Below are 22424 nucleotides of genomic sequence, written 5' to 3' on the forward strand. Positions count from 1 at the left end.
CTAAAAGTACTAATAAGGCTTGAACAGATGGTCAGCACTTCCTTTATCTTTGTCAGGTCGCATTGAGAGTGTTCTTATGAACATGCTACCTAAGCTTCTCTAACCATTCCAGATGTTGCCTTTAGATATTCCTGAATCCACATTCGATAAACTAGATTGGCCAATTTCAAAATGTATTTGGTAAGGTAGACAGCCTAGACTTCACTGAGTCTGTTGAAGCTTTTAAACGCAGGCTCAAGACTCACCTTTTTAATTTAGCTTTTAACTGAGTCCCCTTTTACTCATCTAGTACCAGTCATTTATGCTGTCCTGTCATTTTTCTTTGTCCTTTAATTTTCTCTTAAAGGTTTTATTATTCATTTACTTATTTATTTATTTATTTTTAATGCTGCTTTTACGGGTTTAGTGCTTAAAAGTTATGTTTTGCTCTTAGTAATTTATGTTAACATTCATTTATGTTGTTTTAGGAAGTTTTTCATTTCTTTTAGAACTTATTTTATTTATTGTTTCTTAGCTTCCAGCTCCAGTGTTCTCCTGATGGGGGCCCTCCACTCCGGGAGCTCTGTCTGGCCTGCCTACGGGGGTGCCGTCCTGGGGGTTGTCCGGGCCTCGACAGTTGGGGAGTCCTGCCCCAGGGCTTTATGGCTGTGGTATGGGCCCCTATCTGTCTGGGTCGGGGTGGTCTCTGTGGCAGCGTCCCCTGTAGTCGTGGGCTTGGACGGCTCTCGGTGGGGATGGCTCCTATAAGATGGTGTTTCCTCACTTGGTCTATCAATGCTCAGCCATATTCCACTTTATCTTGTGGGGGGAGGTATGTATCGGTGTAGTATGCTCAAGGGTACGTGTGTGTGTGTGTGTGTGTGTGTGTGTGTTACATGAGTGAGGGTGTGGGGAGTGGGGATGTTAAGGGGGTTTGTTTCATTTTCTTTTCTTTTAATGTAAAGCACTTTGGGTTGCATTTTTACATGTACGAAAGGTGCTATATAAATAAAGTTGATTTGATTTGATTTGATTTGATTTGATTTAGAATTACACTAAAAACACTCCAGCTAACTAGAGCACATGGGGGCTCAAACTGCCTAACTTAAAGTATTATTTCAGGGCTGCATAGTTGAACAGTATGGATGCAAGATTTTACGTACACACGATGGCTCAACCTTGAGAAAAGCATATGTACAAGACCCCCCTGCCTTTCTTAGATATCCCCTTAAGAGAAACACAAATGACCAAATGGACAAGAACCACTAAGGAGATTTGGAGAAAAATAATAATAAAAACATAAAATAAAGCATAATTTGGGTTATCTATACTATTTCGGCAATAACAAATACTGGATTTATAAAGGATGTTGTACGATCTTGTTTAGGTGCAGGCCACAGAAAATGGTCAGAGCATGGCCTCACTAATCTACATCAACTTCTTAAGGGTGGCAGCCCTAAATCATTTGAACAGTTAAGAGAGGAATTCACACTTCCTAATACAGACTTTTTCAGGTATTACAATTAATGAACTTTTTAAGAAATTGTTAAGAGTGGTATAAAGTCCTGGAAGCCACCCAAATTGTAGACTTCTTGGTCACAATACAAACAGTTAACGGGGCAAGAAAATGTATTGGAAATCTCTACCAAATATTTCTAGGTATGAATCCAAATGATACACTACAGATAAAAGAAAGGTTTGAAAATGAAATGAATATGGTCATACAGCATGACATGTGGGAAGAGATATGCACTGAAGCACATTTAGTAACTAATTCAAATACGTGGCTGGAATTCAGATGAAAGGTGATAACAAGACTTTTTCGGACAACAGAAAGCGTGTCTAAAATTAGGCCCACACACTCGTTGGAGAAACTGTAGGACACATACTGGTAGTTATACCCATATATTTTAGGCATGCCCTAAATAAAAAAAAAAAATGGGTAGAGGGTGTTTGAGGCACTGAGTTTAGTATTCAAGCAGAGGTTCCATGAAAGGTCCAAAGGTGGCAATACTAGGGTTAATATCATTAGGTATCAATGGAAGAAGCACAAACAACCTTCTACAAATATTTAAACAGCGGTACTCAAATAAATCACAACTGCAGTTGTGCTTGAAAGTTTTTAATATTTCTGTATAAATATGACGTAAAATAACATCAGACTTTAAAGCAACTAAACAAATGAGACAAGAATATTATACTCGGTCATTTATTTATTGAGGAAAATGATCCAATATTACATATCTGGGAGTGGCAAAAGTATGTGAACCTTTGCTTTCAGTATCTGGTGTGACCTCCTTGTGCAGCAATAACTGCAACTAAACGTTTCCGGTAACTGTTGATTAGTCCTGCACATTGGCTTGGAGGAATTTGAGCCCATTCCTCTGTACAGAAAAGCTTAAACTCTGGGATGTTGGTGGCTGTCCTTACATGAACCACTCGCTTCAGGTCCTTCCATTGCAATTAATGCAACCAACCAAAGGGACGTTCTCCTCATCCCCCCTCCTTTTCCTTTTCACATGTATATATGTATATATTTTAATTAAGTTACTTGCTCATTCTTTAATTTTCATTTATTTAATGTTGTATTTAATATCTGCCAGCTGAAGCTGTATTATTGATAAAAATGTGAAACAGCAATGCGATTGTGACTGTAAAAGTTGCTGAAAAAAAAAAAATATATATGTTCTAAAAAAAATAGATTGAGGCTGTTATATTAAAGGAGAACTTCGGTCGATTTAAACATGCAGCTTCATTGCTCAAGCTACCCTTGACTTGCCAGTACCGAAGACGCGAACACATTTGGTCCAGCCATTACAGAGCTCGGTGAACGGAGACTTAGCATTGAACGCTTGAAGCAGCACTGTAGCGTGTATGACTCAAACTGAATAAAAAAGTAGTTAAAACAGTGTGTTTGTGCAAGCAGCTACTTACCTGTTTGTTGACATCTGCGTCTTCCGGTAGCTAGACCAAACTAGTCAATCCGTCGAGCGTGCGCTTGCACCCTCACTGGCGGAGACGGAAACGTATTCCAGCATTTTCGTGTTTCTGTTCATAATGTACATGTCCATGTTACAGCCTGTCATGAGCCATGAGCCTTACAATAGCCTGTTAAGCCTGTTAAGTGCACACTCAGTGGATATACTAGTTTGGTCTAGCTACCGGAAGACACGGATGTCAACAAACAGGTAAGTAGCTCCTTGCACCACACTGTTTTAACTACTTTTTTATTCAGTTTGAGTCATACACGCTACAGTGCTGTGTGCTAAGGTGTCTGCTGATGTTGCATAACTTTTGGTGTGAGATGTGGAGCATGTTAAGACGGTTAAAACACAGTGTAAAGTTCTGACCCCATGCTGTTAGCGTTCAATGCTAAGTCTCCGTTCACGGAGCTCTGTAATGGCTGGACCACATGTGTTCGCGTCTTCGTTACTGGCAAGTCAAGGGTAGCTTGAGCAATGAAGCTGCATGTTTAAATCGACCGAAGTTCTCCTTTAAGGTTCCATAGTTACATAATGTTGCTTTAATACTCTTCTGTCCATGCATTTTAATATTTCTCACATTTTAAATTCCATTCCAGAGATAATATCATATCTTCTGTTCTAACTGACAATTTAATCTTAGGGTGTCAAAATTAAAAAGTGATCATCCTCTTTGGAAAAAATTGTTAGATTTTGAAATGTGTCCAATTACTTATTTAGGCTAAATGATAGCACCAGATGCAAGGCCAATGGGTTATTTAAGATTAGGCTTCCTTAGGGGAACGCCAATACTCACAGTGGAAATCTGGTGTGTAGCTGTAGAAATATCCTAATCTTGACCAAAGCGGTCCAGAACTACCAAGATTTCCAAACTTGATGCCTGCTGAAGTCAGTCATTGCAAAAAAAAAAAATAAAAAAATCTTGTGCATCTCTGATGATTTGCGTACATTTTTTTTGTCTTCTTTCCCCTTTTTGTCAGTAGATCTCCATAGCAGTAGGCTTGGCAGGGTTTGCCTGTTTGATGCTGGTGGTTCTCTTCCTGCTCTTGAACAAGTATGGACGACACTCTAAGTTTGGAATGAAGGGTAAGCAGCCAGTGTATCTACTGCTTGTCTTTCTGCAGATTTGTCATGTCTTCAGTAAGACTCCTTCTTCCTGTGTAAAATTCAGTGTGAATGATAAAAATGCTGGAACTGCAAAAATAGCTTCATACTGCCTTGCCAAAAGTAAGGATTCATACTGGGTGATCTTGTGGTCCAGTACATGGGCACCAATTCTATGCACGGACCTCTTGGCCACTGTGCCAGACAGCAATATTTGTGTATGTGTGTATAAAATTTAAATAAAAGTCACAATCCATGGGGGATGTGAAATATGTTTTTAATGTTATTTTTGGCTTCATTGTGATAGGACAAGAAATAGGAAAGAGTGACTGTGGGTGGCACAATGAGCCACAGTTGAAACAGTTCAAACAGTGGCCCTATTAGATGAGGACACAGCTTCTGTATATGGGGCAAATGCTCTTCCACTTGAGCTACTAGGTCACAGTTGAGGAATATTTTACCATGTCTAATTCCTGTAGTGTCTGGCAAACTGGCAAAGAGTGTCTGTTTCCTGCACTCCAGTCCTGTGGTTCTAGTTGTTAAGACATTGCGACAGGTAATCGATAATCCAGTCAACCATGTGTATGCATATGTGAAGTTTTTTTTTTCCTACATTGGAATTTCTCTTAAAGTGAGGGGATGTAGCTAATTCTGTCACAAGATTATTGCCATCAGAAACTTGTTACGTTACTGTGTTATCTACTGAGGAGAGTTCTTCAGAGGTGCCAAAAATTATGGTAAAACAACTCGCTGCACACATCGGTTATATTGTCCAGACGGCGTGTAGCAAACTGTCGACTCTACCATCATGTAGCCTTCTTTATGGCTGATAATCGGTAACTCTGCAGTCTAATAAAAAGAATGACAGAGACAATATAACATTTACCACTCTTTATTTTGCTAACAATCTGACAGAGAACTGAGCAGAGGCAGACAGCTGTAGGCACAGCTGTTTCAATTAGAAAAATACAGACAAGGGCACAGACTCTTATAGCTTCGTATATGTTGCAATGGTTCTAGTAGAAGCCAGAGGTGGGAATTAAACTGCCAACCTTGTGATAATGTGCCTCTCATTCATTCTCTATCGCAAAATGTAATTGAAAAAAGCTCAACATTTTAGTATAGCAGGTTTCAAAGTTAAATACAAGCACACATTATAAGCAACTACTCCTAAAAGAGCTGAACATTTTGATATTTGAATATTTTCTGTAGCTCAGAGCATACAGGAGTTGTAAGGTGCCTAAAACAAACAAAATTGGATAAAACAGATTTGACAAACTAGAGTGTGAATATGTCTGCATTCACACAAATAAGATTTAGACAATACTATGCGCAAAGGTCCCATTCTCATTCACAAAGGGGCACAGAATTTTTGAAAGATCTCTCAGTAAAAGGAGGAAATAGTTATGAAGTGGGTGTTGCCTCTGCGTAAAGAAATGTTATTCTCCATTCTCTTACTATCCCAATTTTCCTTCAAGTTTATGTAAAATTGTAAAACAGCTATCCCAGTAAAGCTAGAGTAAATGTTAAACTATTTTTTATTTTTTATTTTTTTAAAACAGCAATGCTTTTTGGGTCTTTTAAAATGTCATTACTAATAGTAATTGATAAAATTAATAACACAAATGATTCATATAAAACAATACGGAGCACCACCCTAGTATCAGGGACCAATAACCTGAATGTAAAACAGTCTCAAAGAAGGGTTCACTTTAGATGAAACTTTTATAAAATTATACATTTTATAAATTATAAAAATAAATCATCTGAGCACTGACCATCACAACCAGCTGTTACCACAAAGCATATGCACAAATAATCACAGAAAACTGCTTTGTGAAATGTTATAGAATTAAATGTTTTAATTTTGTTATTTATTTATGTTGTGAGTTTCAAACTAACTCTGGACGGAATCCAGGTGCCAGTTTGCATGCCGGATGTGGTGCTGCTGGTTCAAACATACAGTACATCTATACTGTTTCACCAATCATTAAGTCGGTTGTGTCATTCTACCTTATATAAAGTAGTACAAATAAGCTTTATTTAATTTGACTAAGACCAGTGTTTCATTAGTAACAAAGTTTAACTGGTTTAACATTCAGAAATAATAAAATGATTATAAAAAATAATAACAGCAGTACATCAGAGATCAGAAATCATTTTCTGAACTTACTGTCCATTCCAGTCCAGCAAGTCCTACATCTCCTATGTATCAAGGGATTGAGGAAATAGGAGGTGGACCCAAATGCAGACTCAAGAGATGCAGGATAAGGAGGAACAAAAGGCGAACTTTATTTGACAAAAGCTGAGAAATCCAAAAACCTGGAAAACAGATGAGAAAACCAAACGTATTCTGGAACTAAAAAAGTAGCAGCTAAGGTAGAGTTGCACGATACCCGCGGTACCCACGGTTCCTACTATACTAGAAATTCTACACGACGGTACTACCGTGGATTACTATACTACCGGTGCCAGTTTCCGCAACATAGCGGCCGCCTCTACTCTCCTCCCGGCTTCTCACTGCATGCTACTCCCTTGTAAACAAACCCACATGCTAACTACTGCAACCGAACTACACAGCTGCTGAATGATTGGCTGTTTGCCTGTTACTGGTGATGTCCGGGGATATGCTGTTTCCGCACGCTGGGTCCGCCCGTCTGTTAGCTGATTGGCTGTTCGTGTGTTTCTGCCGGCAAGAACGAACTCCGTGAAGAAAGCTCCGCTTCGATAGAAATTCGCTTCAAAACAAACAACAAGCTAAAGTTCTGTCTCACCCAGATGCGAGCTTACAGTCACTAACACGAGACAACACACTCACCATGGCAGAAGCACCAGGCCCGAGCGGCGAGTCTGCCGCGGCGGCGTCTCAGTGGCACCACTAATTTTGCTCAAAAAACCAAACTCCAAAAGTCACATTTGGAACTATTTTAGCTTTAAACAAGGCACAGATGGTAAAGCAATAGACGATGGCCGTCCACTGTGCAGGCACTGCCACCAAGCTATAGAAGCCAAAGGAGGGAACACATCCAACCTCATAAACACCTGCAGGGTCGTCACCCAGATTTATATGTCGAATACCAGGTTAGTATGCCCTGTTTATTTTCTCATTGGCTAATATTAGTCTATATCAGCGGTCCTCAATAGGCGGCCCCCGGGCCGCATCCGGCCCGCCGGCCTCCTGTTTGTGGCCCCCGAACTGTTATTCCTTCACCGTGGGTTTTGGTTGGGTCAGCACGTGTACACCGGGACTTGTCTCCATGCCAACGATACACATACAGCTGGGTCACTCACCGCTGCGATCGCAACTTTTAACTTTCACTTTCGTTTTCGGAACAGTTCGCGTATTCACATTTCGCTGGTGGTAAGATATTGAAATGGCGTTTTCCAAGTAAACTGCTATAACAAAGTGGACAATGAGAATCAGCCACTCATAGAAGTAGGAACTTTGCATTCATTCATCCTCCAACCAGGACAAAACCCACGGATCTGGCGGTGCTGCAATAACACACACTTACGTTGTTTAACTGATATTACATTAGCAAATCTCATCATGTATTTTCACAAGAAGTGTAGGAGACGGGGAGTTTCTCCCGGCAAACACCCTTTTACTCACAGTGCCAAAATTTTTATCATCCTTGTAAAAACTCAACACCATTTAATCAAAGAACAAATGACGTGAATTAACCCACAACCATCTTACATATCATCTTATTCACAAACACATTCATGAACCATAATTACACCATCACCAACAGAATACCCAAGAGTCATTGCGCCACAGTTCACAAGGTGCATTACAATATGCCAGGAGAAGCTGTGATGAAGATTTCCAATTTGAAACGGCGTTATGAGACGAAGCATAGGAATTTTGAAGAGACATTTCCTCAAAATTCAGAGATAAGCACAACACCAATAAATGCACTGAAATCGTCATATCAAGCTGCAAGCAGGATGCTTGTCACATCTATGTCACATTGAAATAAAATAATGCATGACTGAAGTGATGGACACAATGTTTGAAGGCAAACAAAAAGAGGAAATATTCAACTATGTATTTTAATTTATGTTAAAATGGAAATTACATTTTATTTTAGTTTGTATTTTGTTGTTTAGAATGAAAAGGACCTTTTGTTTTGAATATTACAGTATTATTGCATGTGGCCTGACCGACCTCAATACATGGACCTTTGAGTCACTGAAAAAAATCTTTGTGGCCCTTTAAGATTTGTATTTGAGTACCCCTGGTCTATATGCTCCGTGGACAGGCTGAGGAATGAAGAGTTAAAGGATGTCAAAGTATAAAGCACCTAGAAAATGCATAAAAATAGTTTTCACAGGGAATCAGTTCCTGTTTATTGTATTTTGTCCTCCATGGTTTATTATGTTATATTATTGTCAAATAGATATTTTTAAAAGACAGAGGATTTGTTATCCTAAGTTGATTATTTAAATTAGTTAAACATAAATAATGTGCAAAGGAAACTAAATGATTATATGATTTCAACCATATAAATTCTAACTTCATTTATTTGTTTTTTATTGCTCGTATGCTTTTTTTCATGTACTCTTATTGACCCAGTTATGAACTAAAACCATTAGGACCATTAGGCTAATTTGTTATGTATTTCCCACTCCTTATTTTAGGGACAGCCATCCAACCCAACAGGGAAGCAACCCATGGCCAAGACCATACCTTTTTTTATTTTTTTATTTTAACTTTTTAATAAATGTTATTCATAAAAATATTTGTTTCAGTCTAATTCACGCTTCACTAGTATTATGTTTATCATGCACCAAACAACATTATAAGTAATTAATAAGTATTTATAACTTGTATAAATACATTGCAGTTCATAAAAATAATGATAATAAAAAAAGGCTGCAGTATCGCGATAATACCCGGAACCGTGATACTTTGTCTGGTATAGTATCATGGTTACTCATTTTGGTATCGTGACAACTCTAAGCTAAGGTTAAAGCAAAGTTCAAATCAAAAAATACAAAATGCAAAAAATCAAAATCCAAAAACACATAGCACCGGGAGACTGGAGACACAAGAGGAAACACAAGGAACTCGAGGGGTACATCACACAAACACCAACAAAATGAACTGACAAACGCCAGAGGGAAGACAGAGGCTGTGTCCCAATTCAGGGGCAGCATCCTTTTCCTCCTCCTGGAGGATGCACTGCCACTATTCTTCATGGCTATAAATTGCCAAAGATTCATAATGCACCCAAAGAGAAGAAAGAAAAAAAAAAAATAATGGTGACCTCAAGTGGCGCAGATCGAATTTAAATGTAAGTATTCGGTCTATACTCGTTTTTTATACTCATTTGAACATCCAACGCCAGATATGTTAAACTTCAAGGGACCTTAAATGAATCATCACCTGTTTTTTTACATATCCAGTCCCTCTTGGATCGCTTTGGATCAATTCTTAAAACTTATAAGAATTATTTTCTTTTAAAAAAAATCAAACATAGAGCTTGTTCTGACCCTTTTTCATACCGCGACTTTCTCACGCGAGATTATGCGCGAGGTTTTGACCGGTCCGGATGTGCAATGTATTAATATGTAATGAGGCGCGCATTGATTGGCCGCAGGAAGGACAGAGCCGGAATGGGGGGCGAGCCTGCATGCACACACAGACTCCAAAACATAAACAGCCCCCTGTCATGGCGCACACACTAAATGACGAACCTTACGGAATTCAGGCATTTATGTACGAGCCGGAGTCGGAACCTGAACGGGAGGGGCTGCCGAGAGGCGAAGTGCTGGGATCTTGAGCCCCTTGAGCGACCGGTGGATCGGTTGGGACGGAGCTGGGAGAGCGGTGTATGCTTTTGAGATCAGCGAATAGAGAAAGTTTGCATTGCTTTGCTTTGTTTTGTACAACTAAAAGTCGGAATACATTTTTTAGGGATTGATAGAAGTTGAATAGATTAAGTGGAGAGAGTATTTTGCGGGAGTATCGGCCGACGACCTGTATAGGTCCGGTATATGATACACTTGCACATATTCTCTACCATGGCAGAGAATCAGGAAGATAGTTGGTGCAGTATGGATGAAGTGGAACAAGACGAAGAGCACTGGCAGACAAGGAGGATAAATAAAGCAAAGCGGACTAGGGAAGTGAAAGAAAGTTAGGAGAAATGGAATGTCGTGGTGAGGTTTGAAGAGCCAGGAGTGAAGAGTTTGGATCCAATAAAATTGACGAAAATAATTAAGAATCGGGTTGGCAAGGTTAAATATGCTAGAATTCTTAATGATGGCAATTTATTAATAGGATGTAACTCTGAAGAGCAGATTGGAAGAGCTCTAAAGCTGCAAGCTATTGGGAGAGCAGTGGTGGTAAAGGTGGTAAAAGTGGGTGAACAAGGAAGTAAAGGAGTGATTTATGGGATTCCTTTAGCAATTGAGATGAAGGAGCTGGTTAAGAACTTAAAAGTAAAGTGTGATGCTGTTCAGAGTGCAAAGCGCTTAACCAAGGGAACTGAGAAAAAAGAATCCGAGTCAGTTCTGATACAGTTCAGCACAAAAGAGTTGCCCGCAGAGCTATACTTTGGATTCATGAGATACAGGGTAAGAGAGTTCACTCATAAGCCAATAAAATGCTACAAGTGTCAGAAGTTTGGTCATGTAGCTAAACTGTGTAAAGGGACAAAAAGATGTGCAAAATGTGGTGGGGAGCATGACTATGGAGAATGTGGAGAGGGGGTAAACCTAAATGCTGCAATTGTGGAGGGGGACACAGTGCAGCCTACTGGGGGTGTGAAGTGATGAGAAGAGAGACTGAGATTCAGAGTGTGAAAAGGAAGGATAGAGTTCCTTATGCCGAAGCAGTTAAAAGAGTGGAACAAACAAAGAAGGATATTAGAGGGGAAATACCGACAGGAAATGTGTGGATACAGAGGCAAGAACATTTCAGAGAGAAGGAGAAAAAGGAGAGGGGGGAAAAGAGGGACTTGGTTATCTTTATTGCTGGGGTAATCAATGCAACAGCTGAGGTTAAATCTAAAACTGAAAGGATTCAAATCATTACAAAGGCAGCAATTCAACATTTGGGCATGGTAGACCTAAAATGGGAAGAAATAAGGGACTGTCTTGCTGTGCGCTCAAACCAGGAAGTAGGGAAAGGATGATTGTATGTATTATGTTCATTTTACAATGGAATGCAAGGAGTCTGTTGGCAAATGGTCAAGATTTTAAAAAGTTTATAGATAGTAGGAGTATAAAACCAGAAATAATGTGTGTTCAAGAAACATGGTTAAAACCTAGATTTGATTTTGTTTTATCTGACTATACTGTCATCAGACGAGACAGAGAACAAGGAAGTGGTGGGGGATGTGCTACCTCTGTAAGGAAGGGTGTTCCCTATAGGGTGTTGGGTACAGGGAAGGAACAAGAATATGTGGTAGTGGAAGTATGGGCAGATAAAAAGAAAATAGTAGTGATAAATTATTATAACCCTTGTAAACAGCTAGCATTAAATGAACTTGAGGAAATAGAAGGTCAGGATAGAGATAATGTTGTATGGTGTAGAGATTTTAATGCCCATAATTCACTGTGGGGAGGGGAAAAGACAGACAACAATGGGCAGGTGATTGAAGAATTAATGAATGATAGGAACTTAGTTTGTTTGAATGATGGTAGAAGGACTAGGATTGATATTAGAACTGGTAAAGAGTCCGTACTAGACCTCACAATTCTGTCCAGTAGAATGGCTCCAAAATGTGAGTGGGAAGTGCACAGAGAAGGCACTATTGGAAGTGATCACTACCCAATTATATGTAAACTGGATGTTGATGTAAGGTTGAGCTCAGAAGATAGCCATGGAAGGTGGATTTTCAAAAAAGCAGAGTGGAAGAGATTTAAGGAAACAATGGATTTGTACATTAGTTCAATCCAAGAAACAAATGATGTTGAAAGAAATGAAAGTGAGTTACGACACTGTATTTATATGGCTGCAATGGCTTCAATACCAAAAAGTTCAGGAAAACTAGTAAGAAAAGTGGTTCCATGGTGGAATGCTAAATGTGAAGAGGCAGTTCGGGAAAGGAACAGAGCATTTAGAAGGTTAAAAAGAACTCATAACTTTCAACATCTGATTGATTATAAACAAGCACAGGCAGTAGTGAGAAGATCTATAAGGCAAAGAAAAAGAACATACTGGAGAGATTATTGTAGCTCAATTGGAAGTACTATTAATATAAATGATGTATGGGGAATGATCAAGAAAATGGAAGGTTAGAAGAGAATGGAATTATCCAATCCTGTCAGATGGAGAACAGTTGGCTATATCAAACCTAGAGAAAGCAGGAATGATGGTGAACACACTGAGTAAGGTACATAGTTCAAGTAATTTATCAGAAGAAGAAAGAAGGGGAAGGGAAGAAACAAGGAGTCTATATGCCGAGGTTATTCAAAAGAGAGACAAAATAGAGGATAAATATAATTTTCATTTTCATTCACATTGAGAGAGTTAAGAAATGCTTTGGATAAGTGTAAGAATTCAGCTCCTGGTAAAGATGAAATCTGTTATAGCATGTTAAGACATTTAAGTGAAACAGGAATTCAGAAGGTTTTAAATGTATTTAATAAAGTATGGGAAGAAGGAAAGATTCCTGCAGGATGGAAGGAGGCAGTTACTGTTCCAATAAAACCAGGAGAAGATGCTAGTAATCCAGCTAATTATAGGCCAATAGCTCTAACTTCTCACTTAGGTAAATTAATGGAAAGGTTGGTGAATGGAAGGATAATGCACTTTATTGAAGAAAGGGGGGTGATGACTAGTTGTCAGAGTGGTTTTAGAAAGGGGATAAGTACTATTGATTCAGTCATATGTCTTGAGGATGAAATAAGAAAAGTACAGGTAAAGAAAGAGACTGTTGTGGCAGTATTTTTTGATGTGGAAAAAGCATATGACATGCTATGGGTAGAGGGCCTTTTAATCAAAATGCATATGTTAGGAATTTGGGGAAATATGTTTAACTGGGTGATGGACTTTTTAAATAATAGAAGTATTCAGGTGAAAATAGGGAAAGAAACATCTAGAAGGTGCTTGGTAGAAAATGGGACACCACAAGGAAGTGTGATTAGTCCATTACTGTTCAACATCATGATTAATGATATTTTTGCTAATGTTCAGCCAGGAATTGGAAGATCACTATTTGCAGACGATGGTAGCCAATGGAAAAGGGGGAAAAATGTAAAGTACTAAAGACGCGAACAAATTTGGTCCAGCCATTACAGAGCTCCGTGAACGGAGACTTAGCATTGAACACTAACAGCATGGGGTCAGAACTTTGCACTGTGTTTTAACCGTCTTAACATGCTCCACATCTCACACCAAAAGTTATGCAACATCAGCAGACACCTTAGCACACAGCACTGTAGCGTGTATGACTCAAACTAAATAAAAAAGTAGTTAAAACAGTGTGTTTGTGCAAGCAGCTACTTACCTGTTTGTTGACATCCGTGTGTTCAGGTAGCTAGACCAAACTAGTCAATCCGTCGAGCGTGCACTTACTCCCTCACTGGCGGAGACGGAAACGTATTCCAGCATTTTCGTGTTTATGTTCATAATGTACATGTCCATGTTACAGCCTGTCATGAGCCATGAGCCTTACAATAGCCTGTTAAGCCTGTTAAGTGCACACTCAGTGGATATGCTAGTTTGGTCTAGCTACCGGAAGACACGGATGTCAACAAACAGGTAAGTAGCTCCTTGCACAAACACACTGTTTTAACTACTTTTTTATTCAGTTTGAGTCATACACGCTACAGTGCTGTGTGCTAGAGTGTCTGCTGATGTTGCATTACTTTAGGTGTGAGATGTGGAGCATGTTAAGACGCTTAAAACACAGTGTAAAGTTCTGACCCCATGCTGTTAGCGTTCAATGCTACGTCTCCATTCACGGAGCTCTGTAATGGCTGGACCAAATTTGTTCGCGTCTTCGGTACTGGCAAGTCAAGGATAGCTTGAGCAATGAAGCTGCATGTTTAAATCGACCGAAGTTCTCCTTTAAGAGTATTTTGGAAGTGGGGTCAAGCAGGAGGGGGAAAAGCTGTTTTTTCAGATTCTTAAAAGACACTGGGCTGTATAGTAGAGTATAGAGCACTAAGGTGCTAGTCCCATAGGTGGCAGCAATGCAACTTTTGGATCCCGGCTGCCGTAAAACGCAAAGAAGAAGAAGAAGAACCCGAACAGGAGAGTGAAGAGGCAGAGACGGTGGAAGAGACACGTTTACAGCAGGATGTCTCTGAATGGTAAATTCTTTTTTTTTTCCTTCTTACTTTTCACACTCGTGTTTTTCATGTAAGACCTGAGTTTTAATGCTGGTGGTCAAGATGTATGGCGTGAAAATGACAGAGAAATAAGCAGAAAAGTCTGGCTGAGGACGGCTGTGAGCCGATGCTTATGCAAGTAGCCTCCTGTGGTAACGTCACCACAGGAGCAGAGTCAAAATCTCGTGCTTTAGGAACGCGCACTATTGTGCACTATTCTTGTTCGGAAAAAGAGCCAAAGCGAAAAAAATGAGCCACTTTCAAACTCCAGCTTTTCAGGCAAGTTTCAACAGAGGTCCAACACCAATATGCATGATTTAACGAGAGAAATTGCAATTTCGGGGTGATGACTCCTTTAAAACCTCAAAATGTCAGTTAATATACGTCGGTAAAGCTCAGCTTGATCCCTTTGGAAGTAAAGCCTTAAAAGCCTTCACTTTCAAATGTTAGACGTTCAGAGGTTGACTTATATCTTATTGTAGCTGTGGAGATGTTAGAGACTCGTTTTACATAAATGGACCAAGATGAACAGATTCAGATCAGGCTGTGATCCCTGCTTTATTTCAGACTGTAAAGCTGTGAAGTCTAAATTAACGTTTGAATAAAGAGCTAAGTTTATGATTATCCTTATGATGATTTTATTTTTTTGCTGTATACATCTCTTTTGTCTGTTGACATAACACAAACATTTTTTACATTTAATTTTTTTTCATTGAGCAAACAGAGAGCTTCATCACTGTACGAGGTCGAAACGGACATTTGTTCACAGGGCGAAACATTCCTCCGCAGCTTGATGGAAGTAAGGCAATAATATATTATAAATGATTAATAATAAATAGCCTGTTTGTCAGTCCTGATGTCATTTTTCGTAAATCTTTGATTCCCTGTGTTAATGTGATCTTGTATTTACCTTTTCTCTTGCTTCTCTCTGTGTTCAGAACAGTTGTGGAAACAACGGGCCTGCAGGGGAAGCTCGAGCCCAGCAGGCCAGAAACAAGCGGGACCATTTAAAGAACAAATACAAAGTAGCTGCAGGTTTGAATGATGATGTGGAAACTAAATTATATTTGTTTTACCCATGCAAGTTAATAAATACTTTGCTGAAAATAGCTGACGTGATTGATTTCCTATGCCTTAGGATTTCGAATATCCAGGGACAGCAGAGGGTCAGCGGGAGGCCCAGTGCTGCTGCTGGGTCCTGGTGTGTCCTCATGGATGAGGTGTTAGGACAGGGGCCTTCCACTGTCCCCCTGTCCTAACTGCCTCCATCCCTGAGGACACACCAGGGCCAAGTGACCAGGAGGACGAGGATGACAACAGTGAGGAGGAGGAGAGCCAGCCAGGGCTGAGGAGGAAGAGGAGGGGGGAGGATGAAGGAGGACATGAGGCTGCAGAGAGGATGGAGAGGCTCTTCTCTGCTCCAGACAACAATCCTTACATTATATCTGTTGTTATTTACTTAATGTATGAGTTCTTGTTCAATTATTTGTTCATAATTGTTCATTTTATGTAATTCATGAAATAAAATATAGTTCTATTGTTACACGTTGTCTATTCCATTCAGTATTTACAACTTAAGTACAATTTATAACAGCAAGCAGCATCAAGTGCTACTTTTCAGGGACAACAAGAGATTGAATGTTTTCTTTAATTATTAAGGTCTTAACATTTAAAACTATTTACAAAATTACAGCATAAATAAGTATTTACAGATTATTATTCACTATTAACAAAAACAATTATTATTAAAACAATATTGGATGCTGCCCCTGAATTGGGACACAGCTAGTGACTATATACACAGACACTAACGACATGAGGAGGAACAGGTGAGGTGGAGCAGTAGGTGAGAACAGTATGGCTGATGAGCAGCACGCTGGTCAGCCTAACACAACACAGAGGGAGACAAACATGCAACAAGAAGGAAGGGGAAAACAGGGAAGAACACAGAGGACACGGAAAAGACATGAGAGGGCATGGAAATCAAAACATACGACAAAACAAGACACTGAACCATGACACCATGTGCTGATTCTTGGCCTCCAGGGACGTGCACATGATTATAGAGGGGCATGGGCTCAAAGTCAGAAAAGGGCAGTACATGCTCGCGCACAGCGCATGCCGAATTTTGTTTTCAGGCCTTAATAACACAATATGTAGATTAATTAATGTAAAATTAATAAACAATGTTAACTACTTAGCTGTGTATCCTAGTTGTGGGTGAAACGCAATTGTCATTTCTTTTGTGTCAACAAATTATTGTCGAGGCGCTGTTTAGCTCAGTGGGTAGAGCGTGCGCCCCATGTGCCGAGGCTCTGCAGCGGACCCGGGTTTGACTCCCGGGCCGGGTCCCTTTGCTGCGTGTCACTTCCCCTCTCTCTCTCTCCCTGTTTCCTGTCATATCTTCAGCTGACCAATCAATAAAGCCATAAAAAACATTTAAAAAAAATTATTGTCAACATGAGTTTATTCACATCATAATAATACTGAGGTTTAGAAGACATGCAATTCAGCTGCAATTCTTAAAAAGCAATAAAACACTGGTTTATTATCAGGCTATTTATTGGAGGCCAAGTGCAAACTAGAAATACAGGCTACACATCTAAAAATGTGACAAAACCAAGAAATGACTACTGTGACTGCTACTGTGACTGTTAGTAGGAACAACAATGTTTACAACAGCAAAGTCACAGTAAAGCAGTGTTGGACAGTAACAGAGTAAATTTACTTGAGTACTGTACTTAAGTACATATCCAGAGGATTTGTACTTTACTTGAGTATTAGATTTCTTTGGTACTTATTACTCTTACTTGAATACATTTCCAAGACAAATATTTTTACTTTTACTCGAGTTAATTTCTAGGAAGGCTGAAAAGTACTCGTTACTTTCAGGTCTGCTCTTTTTCTTTTTTTTTTTCTAAAATACTATCGGACACAAGCTGTGTTTGTCGAAGAAGGAAACCTATCACAGTGCACGCTCTCCACTGGGATCTACGTAAAAGTGGAAATACATCATCCCTCCCCATAAGGATACCACCAAAGTAGCCACGCTCTCGACTGCGTTTGTCAACACGACAATGGCTGCATCAGATGTAGTTTTTTGTAAAGCAGTGATTCTCAGCCAGTGGTCTGGGGACAACATTGGTCTTTGAGGGGGTTCCAGTTCCCAACTTAGCTAAATGATAGAGAGTTAGTTGGACGGTGCAGGTTCATTTGGTTACAGTTTTAATGATTGTTAATAAACATCTGCATCTGCAACATCTGCTGTCCTCCTGTGATCCCATTCATTGTATCTGTTTTTATAGGTGTTTCTGCAGGCTTTATATAACATTGTGGTTCTAAAAGCAAGCACATCAGTGCAGGTGGTTTCAAAGAGTTCATTCTCAGAAACAAGAGTTAAAAGGTCCTTAAATCCATTTAGAAAAAATTATAGTAATTCATTGATGTGAAAAATAAGAAATTTACTCTTACTCCTACTCTTACTTTTACTTAAAGTAAATTTAAAAGCATGTACTTTTGGATACTTAAGTACCTTTAAAAGCAAGTACTTTTTTACTCTTACTCGAGTAACATGTCGACTGAGCTACTTTTACTTGTAACGGAGTAAATTTTGACCAGTAGTATTTGTACTCTTACTCAAGTACTGGGGTCGAGTACTCTGTCCATCTCTGCAGTAAAGTCAATATCTGGAAGAAGTTTAACATTTGTGGCAGATAAACATCCGACACAGACAGCTGTCAGATTAGATTATTCTTAACTCTCATTAACCAGCAGTTAGTTTAACAAGCACAAATCTTCTGCATAGCTACATAAGAACAATGAATAGTGAAATATGAACAGTTCACCTGTGGCCTAAACGCACAGTCTCACACCTTCCTCCTGGTCCGCATGGACTTGAATTGCATGCCTGCTTGCGCGTAATCAAATGTCTCAAGTGGGACTGCTGCAGAGGCTATTGTCATTAGGTTTTGGACTTTTTCCTCGGACAGACGACTTCTCATGGCTGTTTTGATGTTGTTCTGGAGACTGAATCTGCGCTCTGCTGCCACACTGGAAACTGGAATTACCAGTTCAAATGTTCCCTGATTTCCACTTTTGAAATCAGGGAACATTTCTCCAAGTAAAGTGATCAGAAGTCAGCAAGACTCTCTAAACGAGGGGTTTCCTGATCCGGTCTGTGACCCGTAGTGGTCACAAACGCGCTCCAAAGCCTCCTGTCCAATCTGTCAAAATGACGGATGGCCCTCAGATTTTTCCGTCACCGTTTTAAAGAAACGGTCAATGACGGAAAATATATGGTTAACGCGACCCCTGCAACATACACAAACTTATTATTGATTCTGTCACATAAATGACTGCAGGTCTGCCCCAAATAGCAAAGCTGCCCCCAGCTGCCACGGCAGGTCGGTTACATCTGCACATGCCACGAGAAGTCTGTGGCAGCTGCCCTAGATTGGCAGGTCTGTGGCAACTGGGCATGCCACAGGAAGCGCCACGGCAAGGTGCTGATGCCACGATTTGAATACATGAGTAAATAGATAAATATACATATAATGTTTACAACTTGCAATAATGAGTTTGCATAGAAACAAATTAAATGTATAAGATCAATGCCCAAAAAATTTGAACAAGACTTTGATGAAAGGGGAAATGCTGCCCCCTGTTCGTTTTAAGCATGTGGCTGAAAAATTTTAAATAGAATTTACAGGGATACAACAACAAATTACGTATTTTACAAGGAAAGAAACATCTTACTGTGTTGTATTTAATGCCAAATTTACAAGAAGGCGCCAATTTGGGGCTCGTCCACATGTACGAAACCGATCTTTCTTGCCTCCGTCTGCCTCGGCATCGTTTCAAGAATATTTGCGTCCATACGGATCCACTGAAAACGACCGAAAACGCTGTAGTTCATATTCCAGGCTTATGGGTGGCGCTTGAAACTCTCCAAAAACAGAGAAGAAGACACGGAGCATGCGCATTAAGCTTGCGCTCTGTATACAAACAGACAGTAGACGGAAAAACCGAACACAACAAGAAGAAGACGAAAATGGCTAGTGCAAGAAAACCAGAATCGTTTGTGTGGACCGTTCATGAGGTCGAACTGCTGCTGCACACTTGACTACAAGACGAGTAAGTTGCAAGAAAGGCTCAATATCTTCTGTGGCACAAACACAAGTGTTTCTACGGTGAAATATAAAATCTATAGAGCAGAGCTCAAAAGCACCTGAATTGACCTCCTTGGCTTGCATCTCGACTCTCGTCGCCATACAGAACCTGCAGAACATGTCCACCATAAAGCTTTTGAAAAATCCTGCCAGAGAATGAGCAGCCAGGCTATCAGCAGCCACATGTAAAACCGTACCTTTGACACATTCTCCCAACTTCTCAACATATACACCATGTTGCTCCAAAGAAGCCACATCGTGAATGAGAGGGCGGAGAATTTTAGCGTAGCCAAATTCTTTTACATCAGAGGCTTTACACAAAACAGCAAGCTGAATGGAGTGGAGTGTGGATCTGTATTTTGATGGCACATTAGCTATCACCCAATAGACTGCACTCATTTTCACTCATCGTACTGTAATGACAGGTCATTGTCATCATCTCTGTATGAACTGTACTCATGTTGCACATGCTTTTGGACGGGAAGAGCTTTGTCCAAAATATCTGCCCTATTCAACATCTTCTGAAACATTGGATACAAAGTAACATATATAGCACTAGATTTTTTTTTCCTCTTTCAATAATGTACTCCACTGGTTTAACCTCTGTGAAGTTTTTATTCACATATGCTGCTCTCCTTTTTGTTGTTGATAAGGGGCCATCCTTGCCACAGAATTTCATGATCACATTGCTCTTTGCGGCAGCCCTGACTAACTCTTCCGCAACTTAATCAATCACATCTGTATGTTGTTTCAGAATGTCCTTAAGTCAGCATCTGCATCAGCATGATGCATCAGCATCAGCATCTCGACCTCGTTGTCGGTTCACACAAAGGATCCTGGTCTCCCTGTACGCGCCATTGTCGTCTTCTTCTTGTTATGTTCGGTTTCTCCTTCTACTGTCTGTTTGTATACAGACTGCAAGCTTTCTGCACATGCTCTGTCTCTTCTTCTCCGTTTTTGGTGAATTTCAAGCGCCACTTGTAGGCCTGGAATATGAACCACAGCATTTTCAGCTGTTTTCAGTGGATCTGTATGGACGCAGATATTCTTGAGACGATCCCAAGGAAGACGGAGGAAAAAAAGATTGTTTTCGTCCGTGTGGACGGGGACTTAGTCCCCTCCCCCTTCCTTTCATATGAAAGCTTACATACCAAGTTATCACTGCTAAAACTGATTAGTGCAATGAATCTTCCAGCTAAATAGTACAAACAACTAATGTTGTTTAGTAATGATAGCACGTTTTTACTAAACATAAAAGAATAATTAATGATCACCCGTAAGTTTAATTAGAAACAAAATCAGGGGTTACAGTGTACTTTTGTGGAACATTTATCACTTTTGTGAGTTTATTACATTAAATGCTGCAGATTTGTATTAATTTTGTGGTTTATTACGTTTCTGGACTTTATAACATTGGCGGGTGTTACAGGTGCTCTTCCCCTTACACACAAAACAACACCGGGCAACACACAACAACACAAAATTACTGTCATTTTAGGTCTGTTTTGTTTGGCACCTGCCATGTTTGTTTAGCTGATCCACTGAGCTCCCGCTTCTCCATTTTGAAAACGCACTGTACGTTTGACCCCCAGCATACATACGTATGTCATTGTGTCATCACACATTACTGATTTAATCTTATAATTTATAAAACATTCAAATGATTTTATTATCATACTACATTTTCAAAACCACATTCATGCCAATATTTTTTTTTTTTTTTTTTTTTTTAAATTGTAGCAAAAAAACCCAACTCTGAAGGCCAAGGGCCCCTATTGGCTCTGGGGCCCTGGGCACACGCCCACTTTGCCCATGCGGTAATCCGTCTATAGACACAATGTAGTACCGTTCTTTGGGTCAGGGCGCTGCATTTCATCCAACCTACAAAATCACAACAAGAGTCACAGCACAGATGAAAGTCATAGGAATGTGTTTAAGTCAATTATGAGATTGGAAAATTCAAAATTGAGATACAAAAGTCATAACTCTGAGATGAACCGTTTCAGTACAGGATGTTTGGTTAGGTACAGGGCTGTGCACGGATGAGTTCCCAGAACGGAAGTCGTGTATGTTTATTTTCCGCCTGCAGCTACACATGCAGCCCGTTTACGTTATGGCTAACGCTAGCGAGAAATCAGAGCTTGAAGACCTTCCCTTGTCGCTAAAGTCTCCTGCTTGGGGTTACTGCGGCTTCCTGGTTAAATATTGCAACGGAGAAAGACATATTTCCAGTATAGTTTAACTGGTCTTCATTTTACCGGTGAGAGTCCAAGATGTGCTGGAAATCCAGTCTTGAGAGGGGTCCTCGGCCATGTCCGCTAACCAGGAAAAACATTCCGATCGCCCTGCTCATCGATTCAAGTCATGTATATGTGTATTCATTTTGACTTGACTTGAAAACTACTATTCCACACAGAGATGCCGGCGGCTGGGGTCTGCGACCTGCACACCACTGTTCGACAAGCACTACAGAACACACAGTGACAGTGTAGGTGACTGTGTCGATGCCTGTCCAAAAAAATGCAATTGTCAATAAATCGTCCAAAAGTGCATATTTTCATCCTTATATCTTTGTAATGAAAGCCTGTACTCACAAATAACTCATTGGTGGAGTCAATTTGAACAAGTTAATCTTTCTGGAAAAAAATACAAAGGTTGAGTAAAACTGAACAGGGCTACATACTGCAACTGTTTGTGCTGCACTTTACTTGTGGAAAAAGTTCTGTTAGAGGCCTTTAACAAACTGTGAGGAATTTATTTTTATAATATTTTATACATTTTTTGTTTGAGAATATTTTATTCATGGGAAAGCTTACTTTATATATATTTAGTTTATTTGAGAATGATAGATTTAACATATTTATGTTTTGCATTTTGTTCCCATACTGTACTGAAAATGAAC

The 22424-nt window shown here is 39.8% G+C and overlaps 1 protein-coding gene across 2 annotated transcripts in view; it reads left to right on the plus strand.

The window, feature by feature from the left end:
* The window catches only part of LOC115587316 (NT-3 growth factor receptor-like), a 246202-nt gene that overhangs the window by 167603 nt on the left and 56175 nt on the right, over positions 1–22424 (plus strand). For both annotated transcript variants that reach the window (XM_030427129.1, XM_030427130.1), the window contains exon 12: positions 3944–4046. In XM_030427129.1, coding sequence (XP_030282989.1) covers positions 3944–4046 — 103 coding nt within the window. The remainder of the gene's footprint in view (positions 1–3943; positions 4047–22424) is intronic.

Source organism: Sparus aurata, chromosome 8, assembly GCF_900880675.1.
Source record: "Sparus aurata chromosome 8, fSpaAur1.1, whole genome shotgun sequence".
NCBI lineage: Eukaryota > Metazoa > Chordata > Actinopteri > Spariformes > Sparidae > Sparus > Sparus aurata.